The 14,135-nt window shown below is 32.7% G+C and overlaps 2 protein-coding genes across 2 annotated transcripts; both read left to right on the top strand.

Moving 5' to 3' along the window:
• The first annotated feature begins 5,002 nt into the window (after positions 1-5,002).
• Positions 5,003-9,998, top strand: LOC139866238 (uncharacterized). Its single transcript, XM_071854419.1, has 3 exons — positions 5,003-5,419; positions 8,373-8,610; positions 9,613-9,998. The coding sequence occupies exons 1-3, from the start codon at positions 5,045-5,047 to the stop codon at positions 9,756-9,758; spliced, it is 759 nt and encodes a 252-aa protein (XP_071710520.1). The 5' UTR covers positions 5,003-5,044; the 3' UTR covers positions 9,759-9,998.
• A 1,094-nt stretch (positions 9,999-11,092) lies between these two features.
• On the top strand, positions 11,093-13,452 carry LOC139868557 (protein GET1-like). Its single transcript, XM_071856892.1, has 7 exons — positions 11,093-11,194; positions 11,655-11,734; positions 12,339-12,409; positions 12,730-12,800; positions 12,912-12,993; positions 13,222-13,271; positions 13,375-13,452. The coding sequence occupies exons 1-7, from the start codon at positions 11,093-11,095 to the stop codon at positions 13,450-13,452; spliced, it is 534 nt and encodes a 177-aa protein (XP_071712993.1).
• The last annotated feature ends 683 nt before the right edge of the window (positions 13,453-14,135 follow it).

Raw genomic sequence — 14,135 nt, 5'->3', positions numbered from 1 at the left:
GATGATGATGATGATGATTCAGGTAAATTTGAGTTTTTTTTTTTTTTTCTATTTTGTTGTGGTTGCAGTGTAAGTGTTCGATGAAATGCCAATGTATGTTCGAGCATTGAGTGTTTACAACACCAATTTATGCTTATTGTAGCTTATATGGATCTTATTATCTGAGGTTCAAATATTCGAGACGATTGTAGGCAAAGCTTGATAAAGTATGAATTTAGGTTTTAGTAGGAACATTACATTGAGGTTTTAGCTTTTATCCTGTTGGTTGAAGGCTACTTATGTTGTGTCAATATTGATGTGCTAATGGTTAACTTTTGTATATGTTTTTTTGGCCATGCTCGAATCTAACTTGGTTTATTGAATACAATCCTAGTGTAGCATATAAATGCACTCTATGTGACATACTTTTGCTGTCCTAGTCATATAGTCGTAAACCACTATTTAGCGTTAATCTAGGGTGCGTTTGTTTGTCTCTTAATAAAATGGTTCAGTGCTGAATGTTGAACCATTCAGCATTCGGTGCGTTTGTTTCTGACATCTGAATGACATATGATGCTGAATGGTTCAGAATTCAGTATTAAAGCATTTAGAGATGAAACACTCTCTTAACCATTAAGAGCCTAAATTTTCTGAAATTTTCTCTTCAAATCATATCCTGAACACTTAACTAACAATTATATTGAATATTTTATTCATGTTACACTTTGATAAGGTAATTTTACTCAGTTTATATCGTTCATTCTAAATGATTATCAAACAGCTTATTTTCATTCAGAACAAACTTTATTCATAGGCTTTGAATCATTAAGATTCTGAATGATTCAACGCTAAATCATTCAGTTTTATTAAACGCACCCTTAGAGAGTTCATTTAATTCCAATATTGATATAGCCTAACGTATAAACTCAATTGAGGAGCCAAAAACAATGGAATTTAGCGATTTTGTATTACCAGGTCTATAAACAAGTCGGACTTTTTAGTAATGATTTTGTAAGATATCGTCTCAAGGTTTGAGTAAAACTGACAACCTGCAAGTAAAAAGTTTGTTTTATCATTTAGCTCTTCGTTTAAAGTTCGCCTACATTTTAATGCAACTATTTCATATATATATATATATATATATAAAGCCATATTTGACCACAAATAATGGTGGTGCTGACGTGGAGTGGATGAAGGATTTTTTTGAGTTATGTCGTTGACATGGCAATGATGGGCAAGAGAGGAGTTGTAATTGGGAAGATTATTGAAGATTTTAGGTGGTGGTAAGATTTAATTAGAAGTTGGAGTAAAAAGTTCTTAAAAAGATAAGAAAAAGTTTAATATATAATTATAATGAAAAACACCTCAAATGTGCTCCGACGTTCGATGACAAACGCCTCACATATTTTGCCCCACTATGGGCGTTTGTTGGGCGAACTCAAGTTGGGTGGTGAGAGAAACGCCCAGTATCCATGGCCTGACAATCTCCCTTCTTTACACTTAATAACCAAGTGCATAAAATGAAGGTATGATAATATTGATCGTTAGAAGTTGTGATGTGGTCCAGTGGTTGGTGCCCTGCTTCCTTTAGGGGAGGTCAGGAGTTCGATCCCCGTTGGCTACATATTAAAAAACACAATTTCATTTCTGCCATGAAGTATCCACCCATGACACCTTTCCCATATCGTTTGGGGGGTAAAGGGGAGGGGGGTTTTACTTGGCCGTGCCCTTGGATCGGTTTCAAGGTTTCCTCCCGGGCAGCGATGGGGGCGGGGTTATAATCGCTGCATCGGCATAGTCGAAAAGGGAGATGATCGCAACGGGTGGTAAAGTTCCTCTCGGGTGATCCCAATCGCTGTTTAAAAAAAAAAAGATATTGATCGTTAGTCATATATATAAATATATAAGCACATACAACATAGTTAAGTATATAACATGAAAAAAAAAATTGTCGTGTACCATAATATATACGCTACGAGAGAACACCATCGCTATTATCAGGTTTAAGCTGTACTAACTTGATAAGTGAAGATGGCTCGACTAGCACATCCTCCGGCTACAAATTCTTAGGCTAGAAAACCTAATCAAGGTCATATGTTGACCTGGCCCAGTGTAGATTTGGGTACCATCACCATCCAAAATCTGAACTTGATCAAACAACTACTTTATTACAGTTGGGATGATCTTGATGGATGGACCAAACATTCAGCAACAAAAATTAACCCTTTGGGATGGTGCTGCCTACATTGCCATCTCGGCTTGGCACCCATGGGACTGGAAGGGGGGGCACCCATGGGACTGGAAGGGGGGCCTACAGGGTGTAATCTAAATGTTTTAATAATTGTTGCATCGGAATATTTGTAATTTTACAAGATGAGATTCTTCAACTATGTTATTTACTCTTACAATTTCTGCCACTTCTTATATCTTTTCTCGTATGTTATCAATTTTTTTTTGTCATATGTGTCATTATTCACTCTTTTACCGTCGCTGTTGTTTTGGTTACTACAGGAACATGATCTTGACACAATGAAGTTCAAGCATCATGTTAATTATAAAGATTCAAGTCAAATGTATGATTTTGCGGCACTAAGTTTATTGTTTTACTGTGTATTAAACTTCGGATACAATAAAAGCCTCTAGTTACAATTGTGTTGGTAAGCATATCTCAGGGGTGTTTGTCTTTGCGTTTAAAAGTTGATTATTTGATTATCACGTTTTCAAATCGTGAATAATCAGTTTCTAGTGTGTGACAAGTTAAATAAAAAAATCAATTATTTGGGATTTGAGAGACTTAAAAAGTGAAAATGAAAAAGCAAGTGACCCTTGTCGCATGAAAACGTGATTATCAAATTATTCCCTTTTACTTGTTATTTTAACAAATAGTAATCAGATTTACCAAACACTTAATCAACTGATTATTTGATTATTGCGTTGTCAAACAGTATAATCAAATCCACACACTATTAATTTATAGCACGTTTTGATGAAGCCAATTATTTGATTCTAATTATTTTAAACGTATAATCAATTTTCAAATGCAACCCAAACACCCACTCAATAGAAATATTTATCCTCTAGTTACAATTATGTCTTTGCGTTCTTGATTATTTAATTAGCACGTTTTTAAATCTTAAATAATTAGTTCATAGTGTTTGACAAGTTAAAAAAATCAATTATTTGTGATTTAAGATATTCAAAACGTGAAAATGAAAAAATGTCACCCCTTACTGCAGCAAAACGTGATTATTTGATTATTGCGTTTTACTTGTTAATTTGACAAATAATCCGATTTATCAAACACTTAATTAACTGATTATTTGATTATTGTGTTGTTAAACTGTATAATCAAATCCAAACACTATAATTTGATAACATGTTTTGATACAGTTGATTATTCGATTCTAATTATCTCAAACGTATAATCAGTTTTATAAAACGCCAACTCAAACATTCTATAGTCCTAGGGAAAAAAACAAATTGATTTAGCAGTCGGATTCAAAAATGATTTAAACAGTGAATAAGAAAGTATAAAATATAAAAACAATCATCTAAAATTTATAGATGAGTTTTTTTAATTAGACAATACTAAACGTAGCTCTTAGGGCTACGTTTAAACATACCATATATAAGTTTAAAAACTTTGTTAAATTATTTACAGAGTATAAATATTTCTTTTAATATCGATTTTTCTTATAAAATTTTAGTATTAATATTATTCATGACAGGATTGAGTTATAATGAAATATATATTTGTTATATTTAACGTAGCTCTTAAGGTTACGTTTATCATTTTACTTTCATTAGGGTGTGCTTGTTTTTATGCTAACATAGCATACTTTTTTGTCTATGCCTACATAGTATACCATCTATTTTATACTGCATATTATACATACATGCTTCTTACCAACATGTTTACGTATACTTATTGTACTTACATGACTTGTTATACTTGCATATTTGACATTTACATATTTTACTTATATGTTATATTACTCAATATTGTTATATGCTTTATTTACCTATATATATATCGTATTGGAGTATACATTATTCATGGTAAAGCTTCTATTTTGCCAACTTTGCCAACTTTACTTGTATATTTTTACTTCACATATCGGATTTCATGGTTCTTTCTGGTCGGAGGTCCCTAGGAAGCAGCCTCTCTGCTCTACAGGATAGGGAGGGACGACTTCCTCTACCTGGGGACCGATAGGTATCCTGGGTAGAAGAATGACTTCCCTTTTACTTTAGGGTAGAGGAAAGAACTGCCTACATCTAACCTCCCCCATACTCCACTTTAGTGGAATTGGGTATTGTTGTTGTTGTTGTTGTTTCATTAGGGTGTGCTTGGTAGCGGAACTTCTTGGAGATTATGGGAACTTAAGCTTATTTTTTTTCATAAATTTAAGTTATTAGCATTGTTTGGATGACATAATTTTCAGAACTTATGAAAAAAATAAGCTTCAGAAAAAGAAGCTAGTCGACCTAGCTTATAAAAATAAGCTCATAGGCTTCTTAGCTTATGAAGTTAGAAATTATATATTTTAACTCTTATATAATTATCTATCATATATTTTGTTGTCTATTTTAGTCAATTTACATTTCAGCTCGAGCTATTTTTCATCAAACATTTATTAGAAAATAAGCTACAACTTTCAGCTTCAAAAATAAGCTTCAGTCATAAATTTTAACTCCAGTTATAAGCTCCAGCTCCAGTTCTAGCGGATAACGCGAAACACACCCTTAAGCTAAATTCTTGTATGTAAAAATTTTCAAATCTAGCAGTTTCCATCTTGTAACAACGAACAAGCACGAATTTATTGCAACAGCGGTTCTTTATCCAAATATAATCTGGCCACACGTGTCGATTTTTCATATCCACAAACCAGTTATACGTGGACATACTTTAAACCGTCAGATCTAGCAACTGATTTGGTCATAACATCGGACGGCCAAAAACAATCACTATCACCCAATTCGAATCACAAGGCCACCTGTTCCTTCTTCAACCTCTCTCTTTTATATCTCACACCATAAAGAAAAAAATAAAACAAAATAGAAAATGGCGGTGATGAACGGAGATACAACGGAGAAAACTAACGGAGGCGCGTTACCGCCGTTAGTTGTTGAAGATGAAAACAAAGAAACCTCATCGTCAACAACATCATCATCATCATTATCATTGGCGAGTAATAAACCTAAAACCGATCAGAATTCAAAAGATGGAGCGCAAAATAATTATAGTGATGTGAATCTGAAGGGCGTTTTTGAGCATCTAATTCGATCTTTTTTGGATCAAAATTCTCTTCAGGGAATTAAGAAATCGTTGATTGAGGCGGCTCCTATGTTTCGTGAAGCTATCGTCAACGCCCGTCGTGATCTCCTTATTTGGACTCGTCGTGATAATATTCATCTTCGCGGTCTTTTGGTTGTTTCTGTAAGTTATTTATTTATTTATTTATTTATTTATTTATTTATTTATTTATTATTAGATTAGATTAATTATTACAGTATTAAATTATTTGGCGATGTAGCCCTAATTTAATTTCTTTAAACTTCATAAGCGATCACATACATACACACATAGCCTGCCTAATAGAATAGAATCTTCATATTCATTTTAGGGCAATTTATATAACAAGATACGAATAATATATGTTATAAATAACAAATTTTGTTAATATGGGGGAACAAAAGCTTGATTCTATATATAAATCCAGATGAATTACATCGTATCCCATTTTACCAGTCTTGCTGTTATAGTGTACTGTGTGTATTAAAGTTAGTACAGTGGAAGGAAGTGATATTTCCAAACTTTAAATTGATAGATCTACACACATTTGTTGCTTTTTTCAATAATGCCCTTCAAAAAATTGTATCTAAGAAATTTGTGTAACATATCATTAAGGGCAGTTTAGTAAATCTAGTTGGATCTATCAAATACATGTTTGGAAATATCAATTCCCGATTGATTAGTGTCTAGGAATGCATCCTTATGTTTGCTATTTTATTTTGAAGGCCGCATGTGTATGCTAAGGATTAAGATTAGTGTCTGGGAATGCATCCAATTGTATCCAATGACTGATGTGTGTACCCTTTTTTTTTTTTTTTTTTCATATGCGGAAGCAGGTAAAATGCATTGAATGCAATTTTTAAATGGTTACAGCCATTAAAAATAGCCGACGTGAGTGATGTACACACAAAGAGCACAAATGGATTTTTTTCCTTAGAATTTTTTGATAATTATTACTTATACATGCTCATGGAAGTATTTTATAGAAGTGTTATAAGGGTAAAACAGATATTTCATATTTGACTTCTATTTTATCTACAAAAAAGTGCAAAAGTTATGCGTTCCTAATACTGTGTTCCTTCTATCTGGGAGACAATATTCTGGAAAGGAAGAAATATTCAAGTTGTCTCTTTAGTTAAATATCTGAAGTTAAATCTCAATATGTTTTTGTCAACTAAAAGGTATTGTTTTCTCTGTTTTATAAGCAGTGAGTTACAAGTAACTATAACAATATCAATGGTTTTTTTTTTAAAAGGCTAAAGTGCATTCGGTTGGCGTTTTGAGTAGCTTTGTTTATATTTCCCTAAATCTTCCTATATACTTACCCAATCTCTTAAATTAGGGTATGCGCAAATGCGGAGCAGGTTTGATGATGTCATTAACGTGACATATGACATGACACTTGACTAGTTATTTCTTTGAAAAACTGGAAGAACGTAACATAAATTGAGGAAACGTGTTTAGTATGTTACCAATATTTGTCACGACATGCATGGTATGTACCCCAAATTTGAGAAGTCTATACTATGTTACTTAAATTAAGGAAAATGAATAGTTTGTTGCTAAATTTGAGGTCCAGTTACAATGACGTGGCATCTGATAAGTTGAGGTCCAGTTACTATGGGTGGTGTAATCAGTTTCGCGTACTATTTTTACTCTGTAAATCATTTCTCTCATTTTATAGAGGTACCGATTTGAAAAGAAGTTATAGTTTGACGGTTGAACTATATCTTTTCATTTTGATATGTTAGAAGTATGAAAGCTTAAATTTTGATTCAGTAAAAAGCCACACGTCATTTTTTTGCCTGTCATATTACACAAAACTAACCGTTAACTGGTGAAAGTCCTTTTTTTTTATTTTTTTTTTATTTTTTTTTTTTTTGTAATAAAAATGCTGAATCCCTTCAAGTGACACAAAAAAGTTTGGCATCAAATGAAATGTTCATAATGTTGAGTACCTTTGTGTGTTATTTAGTTTGTTGATATCTTGGTCCTGGCTAATAGCTATTCGTTTGAGTTAGTTTATATTTGGCATACTTTGTAATTTAGCATTATTGTGTGAAAATTTTTAGTACTCTGGATGGAATATAGTACTTTGATTTCACTATAGTTTTAAGATATATTTATATTTACATTGAAGATTGACAATTTTTTTATTTTTTATTTTTATTTTTTTTTTTTTTTTTTGGCGAAAAAGACGATGACTATCATAAACTAACCCTTTCATCCAAAGGATGAAAAGATCCAACAAAAAAGATACAGAAGACATTGATGAGCCTCGGAACAAGAAAAACTAAAACTACAAACAAACGAACCACGCTATCTAGAACCGAGCATTGCCCAAACCAAGACCTACCACTACAACAAGCAAACCACAAAGGGAGCAAACAAAAGCAACAACAAAAACACTCAAAACGCCAAAACAAAAGCTAACGACCATCGTCACAATCCGCATCGGTTGAAGCTTTTTTGCTTTTATCCTTGATAATAGGCCTCGAGAATTTACCTTCCAGTCGTTCATAAGTAACCGCCTTTCCGATTCTTGAACAATAATTAAATCTAGTAGGAGAGCCGGGATTAGACGCGACCGACGGACCCGCTTCCTTGCCGACTTCGTCTTGAAAACTGAATTATCCCGGCTTCGTCTTGATTTTACTTGTCTCATACATGATATGCATGTGCTCTTTTATCTATTTACATACTATCAGGGTGAACACTACATTGTGTGCCTTTTAAGTGCTCGTTGTTCACAAGAGTCTTGTATCTTATACAGACCATCTTAAAGACATATATTTGTCATTTAATAGTACTTGCTGCTTTTTTATAACTAACTTTCCCAGGCTTCCTCTTAATTTAAATTGTTTCGTAGCTGACATGTATGCTTTCGTCTATCTACTTGCATCAAATCAAGGAATAATGTGCTTTGTTAGTACTTGTTATTCACAAGACTCTTGTATCTTATACAGGCCATCATAAACACATAAATAAACATGTCATTGTGTATGTGTGTGCAATTTTATTTTAATTTTTGAATGACCAATCAGGGATAGATCTCAAAGTCAACTTGTAATGTTTGAAATATTTGCATTTAATGCAGGTTGGGATAGTTACACTCTTAGCTTTAACCGGGTTGCTGGTGTTTATGATGTTCTTTGCGGCTGCAACTGTGAATGCAATAGTGATCTCACTTCTTATCTCGTTGGCAGCCGTTGGTGGCTTCTTAGCTATTTTCTTTACGTGTCTAACAGCAATGTACATTTGTGTCTTGTTCTTTGCTGCTTTAGTTACATTCACCGTAACCATTTCATCAATCGTTGCTGCTTTAGTCGCTGCAGGTATTTCACATTTCTTTTTCTCTCATTTCATATATTTTTTCCTTTCATATATTGTAGTCGAAATGATTCACCTAACAGACTTTCTTCTTGTGTGAATAACTCCATCAAATATCAAATATGATGGTTGTAATACATTTTGGGCAAATTTCGTTTATGTAACTCATTTAATGTTAAACCATTTTTTTAGTTACGAGCTATAATCGTTTGACCCATTGACGACAAATTCTTCTAGAGGTGGAAATGTTGAACCCATTTACAAATGGGTTGATTAAGTCTATGTTATATCTCTAATGGGTTAAACAACAAGTAAACCATACATGTGAAGTGTATTTATAATGCATAAAACTTTGTCAATTATTCTACTAGAAAAGGAAGATTGTTATGTTAAGAATTGTTATGCGACCTGTTTTGACCCCCTATTCCTTCCACTTCATCAACTCTAAATTATTGACCACATCAACTGTCAGTTATGTAAGGTTGGGATTGCTTGACTTTTTATGTGTTGTCAACTCTATGGAGTCGACAACACTCGTCGATTTATTGGCGACTTGACTGACTCTTAGAGCCTAAATTAAATTCCAGGCAGGAGTTAAAACCCATGGAAATTTGATTTTACCATTTTCATGGCGTCTAATTATTTTTATATTTTTTTAAAAACTTTTTCCTACTTAAAGGCCGGAGGTCCTCTCGGAAGCAATCTCTTTATCCGTCGAATAGAGAGAGGGATGACTTTCTCTACTTTTGAGAGTGTTTTCACTCTGGGTGGAGAAATGACTTGTTTTTATTCAAGGATAGAGGAAGGATTGTCTACATCTCACCTCCCCCATACACCACTCATGTGGTATTGGGTTTTGTTGTTGTTGTTGTTGTTGTTGTTGTGAATGTTGACGCTCTCTGTTTCAACCGGGTGAGATCAACCGAAAAAATAATAATTGTAATATGTTCACTGTTAGCTATCGTATTCTTCACTTACTATGTTTTTGTTACGTAATATGATCGCAGGTTGGATTGGGTTCATCTGGATAACATGGTTTGCAGTGTCAAAAGGTGCAGCTTTTGCAAAGCGTTATATGAGCATCGCTTATGCAGCAGCAAACGCTTCTGGTCAGCGCAACACGGCTACGTTTACAGAGCCAGTAGCCATGTAGTCATGTTTAACCGAAATTGATGTATGTAATTAGAGAAGCTAAATAAACAGAAAGTTTGTCTCGGTTTATGAAATATATATAGCTGTCTGTAAGTATTAGTCTCGATATGGTAGGTAATAATCTAGGTATAGTTCGTCGATGGATTTAAAAGGTTAGACCAAGGCCACCTTAGTATAATCACAACGTGCAGCCTTTCAAGCTTGTTATCGTAACCGTATCTATAGAATTATTTGATTAAAATCATGCGTGCTTCCGTTGCTAAAAACATTAGAGCACAAGCGATTAATCATGAGTTGAGTTTGAGATTTTATTATAAAAGCTGGAGTTGTGTCAATCTTAACCCAGTAGACATTGTTAGCTAACAATATACGGTATTTATTATGGACATTAGATTAAAAGTACTGTTGAAATTTCCCCGAATCTAATAAATGAAATTGTTAAGGATATCATTTGTTTAAATTTGAGAGTTATACACAATTGATTATAGATTGACAAAAAAAAAAAAAAAAAAAAAGAGAGAAATCACTAGACAAGAAGGATGCTGGCTGTAGCAATCAAAATTGTCCCCACGAGCAAAGCAACACCAAAAATGTTGCAATACCTTGTGTAAAACCCGATACTGTCCTTCACATGTGGTGGTAGGAAACGTTATCAATAGGCGAGTAATATTCGATGGTTTCCCGACAAGTCTGTTCCTAGGTGTCGATTACACCTTTGAAGGTCCGGACCAACCGAATAGTGTTTTTTACAACCTTGACACCACCTTATCGTTACGACCTTACATACACTCTAATCCTCTGTCGTTGACGTTCGTAATAACTTCGTAACCAGATTTTATGTATATCTAAATCTTCACTCAGTTACTCGATCGATGTAACCCGTCGAACTTTCCAAAGAGATGATCCAAGTAGTAACGAAGACGATGTCTCTTCAAATTTGAGACAATTTGTATAATTTTATTTTTATTTTTAAATTGGATCTTAATATTTAATTATTCAAAAAATTTGACTAGGATGGGTGTGGAGAAAGAATTAGGAGATTGTGATTGATCAAGAGAAACGATATAACAAGAGATCATCAATATAAAGATGATTCTGATCTGACAAGGGTTAATTCGCTCACTTTCTGCCCTTTTTTTCTCCCAAAAAGTATATATATAACTGAAGTAACAACTTTAAGGGCTTATTTTATAAACATAACAATATAGTAGGGCTAAAAAAGATATTTGTGAAAATGAGGTAATAAAAACGGAGCACATGACATAAAACATTTTTCTGTTATTTTAACATCGACCAAATCAGATTTGAAATAGAACCGAAGAAACAAGGAGTACAATGGAAGAAGATGATCATGGAAAATCATTAAGATGTATATTTATATTTTTCATCGCCACCTCATTTCAGTACCTTGAGAAGCTCTTAGCAATCAATAAAAGGGTACGTACGCATATATGTAAACATTCCATGCATCCCAAATTTTATCTTTTTCATTTGTTTAATTTTGCCCTGATTTCTGTATAATGTGATTGATCTTATAATTTAGATGAACATATTGTTTCTGTTTTTATTTAATAAAAAATAAATCTGTTTTACCTTCCGATTAGGTTGATTGATTCAAGAACTTAATTTATGCAATACTACATAAGTAATGTTTTTAGGCTTTTCTTTATTATGTGAAACTAAAATAAGAAAGCAGCTACATCTTTCGTTAATTATGTTATTCCACTTATCGTCGGGGTTAGATAATCACACGATTTCTTTTCAAAAGGCGAATGAAATAATGAATTTTCAGCTCAGGTGATTGATATACTCAATCAAGTGACTATGTTTAGTTGTTAATGTTACAGGTTTTTTTTTTTTTTTTTGTTTTTTTTTTTTTTTTTTTGGTGTATTACAGAAAGCATCCATGAGTGAAAAGGATCTGCAGTTGCGCGTTGAGATCAAGAGATTGTTGAAAGAGTCAGCTGCTTTGTCACAGTCAGTAATCTAATCTAACTATTTTAATTTTGAAGTATTTTTCGTCTTAATTAATACGATTTGTTTAGTAGTTTTAACACCGAGTGACACAACTTTGAAGCATTTGAGATTTATTTACCAAACAAAAAATAAACACAAATCTTAGGGGGTAGGATGCATAAGTCCTCTAAGGTAGTAAGTTATTTATGCATATATAATAAAGTACTCATGTTTTTGCACGTTTGTCATGTTATTAATTCGTTCCACATTAGAATGCATAATACTCATGGTCATAATCACCTTAAAATTCAGTTTCATGTGTGTGGTGTTTTTTTAGTAAAAGGATACCAGTTGAACTAAAACAAATGGGTGCGTTTTAAATATAAAGTTGGAAATCTAAAACAATGTCTAATTTGGATCTTTTTTATGATATATATATATATATATATATATATATATATATATGTATATGGGTTTCACTTAATGCGTATATTGCAACAAATGTATGCGTACCAAATTGAAAATAAAGCATGCTACATTATTTATTTATTTATTTATTTATCTCATAATAGTTATTCTGTGCTTGATAGTCTAACTTTTAACAAGTTCCCATTGTTAAATTCAGGCCTTCAACATTTGCTCAGGCTGCAAAACTTAGGAGAACAGCTGCAGCCAAGGAGAAAGAACTTGCAAAGAGTATAATATTTGCTAATTTCTATTACATGCCTAATTTGGGAATTATTTCTACACGTAACTTTCTTTGTGCTTACTATTCATTACGAGGTGGCAAAATGGGCGGGTGTTTAGGTGGTAGGTGATGTGTCAAAATGAGTAATTTGTTTTGGCAGTTAGGGCGATAGTCCGGTTGGGTTAACCTGCAAACACTTTCGTCAGCTTTCACATATATGGGTTGAAATTACCCCTTTTACTTTTTTTTTACTTTTTTTTTTCTTACTAAAATTCACAAAATTTGATCCTTCATTTCATCTCTGAGAATTTCAACTAATTCTATGTAGGTCAAGAATCACTTACTATGGAGATGAAAACATCATTTGGTGTATATGAGAGAATCCTAATGATTTCAAAGGTGACCGTTATAATCATTGATATTCCGTAATAAAGTACCCTCTACCATGTATTTGACAAAATTGCGTTTAATTACAACAACTTATTACGCCGATCTCCTTGTAACAAACAGATTGTTGTTTTTGCGGTACTTACCATGTGGTTTTGGCGTGCTCCTGTGGCTGCTATATCCAAAGAAATTGTGCAGCCGTTTGGTAATCCGTTATATATGATTCCTTCTTGAGATGGGTTGTAAAATACAGACCATACATCTATATTCACATTTGCTTCTCTTTTTATAACCCGATTTCAAAAAAAAAAAAAAAAAAAAAATTATATATATATATATATATATATATATATATATATATATATATAAACTTTATAACCCTATTTGCTTGGTGAATTTTCATGTTTCACTTAAAATCACTTTTCCGGTGTAGGGTGGTTTTTATCTTGGACAACTGGAGATTCTTATGGTGACAATGTTATGGTAAACTGACTTTGACTTTATGGTTTATTCATATTCATATTCATATTCATATTCATATTCATATTCGTATATAAATCATGCACTAAAAACTTTATACTTGCAGATTGGCATAATACCTTGGTTGATATTATCTAGCAAGGTTGGCAGATACTTTGTTAAAAAGGTCTTGAAGTTAGCTTAGGAAAGAAGAAAGCTGGAACTGTCCATAAAGAACATTGCTTTCATGTTCTTGTTTTACAACTTAGTAGATGGATTAATTTTCCGATTAACTGATAAAAATGCTACTAATACCTGAACAGATTGAATAATATTTACTCTGCAGTTTGTTTAGATACTACAGGAAAACAGACTACATGAGAAGGTAAAATAACTAATAACTATAGATAATTGCTTAAAACTTGGTTAGGCATGTGTATTATGATGGAAAATTGTGTATACTTTTAAATTTTATAAACGCAGCGTCATCTACTTCATATCATACTCAATTATGGCCTTTATAACTACCTTATTCAGGATAGCGTTTAACCATATCAAAGTATAATATGTCATACAATCGAAAACCAACATATACATCTCAGGTCTAAGGACATAAAGACATGACCATTATGAGATTCACTATTGACGACGATCCATGTAGTGACATCTCATGATTGGGTCATTCCAATATTCATCATCAATGAATACATATGAATTTGGTCTCAACAAGTTAACTATTCATCATCAATGAATAAAACCAACATTCATAATAATCTTAATTCATGTTATTCCCATAACATGACCGATTATGGAGATTTAGAATAATCAACAATTACTCATGGATTAAACATGCTAATATAGAACACAGTGATATAAATGAAACGATCA

Source organism: Rutidosis leptorrhynchoides, chromosome 9, assembly GCF_046630445.1.
Source record: "Rutidosis leptorrhynchoides isolate AG116_Rl617_1_P2 chromosome 9, CSIRO_AGI_Rlap_v1, whole genome shotgun sequence".
Classification (NCBI taxonomy): Eukaryota; Viridiplantae; Streptophyta; class Magnoliopsida; order Asterales; family Asteraceae; genus Rutidosis; species Rutidosis leptorrhynchoides.
This window is presented reverse-complemented; position numbering and strand designations above follow the sequence as displayed.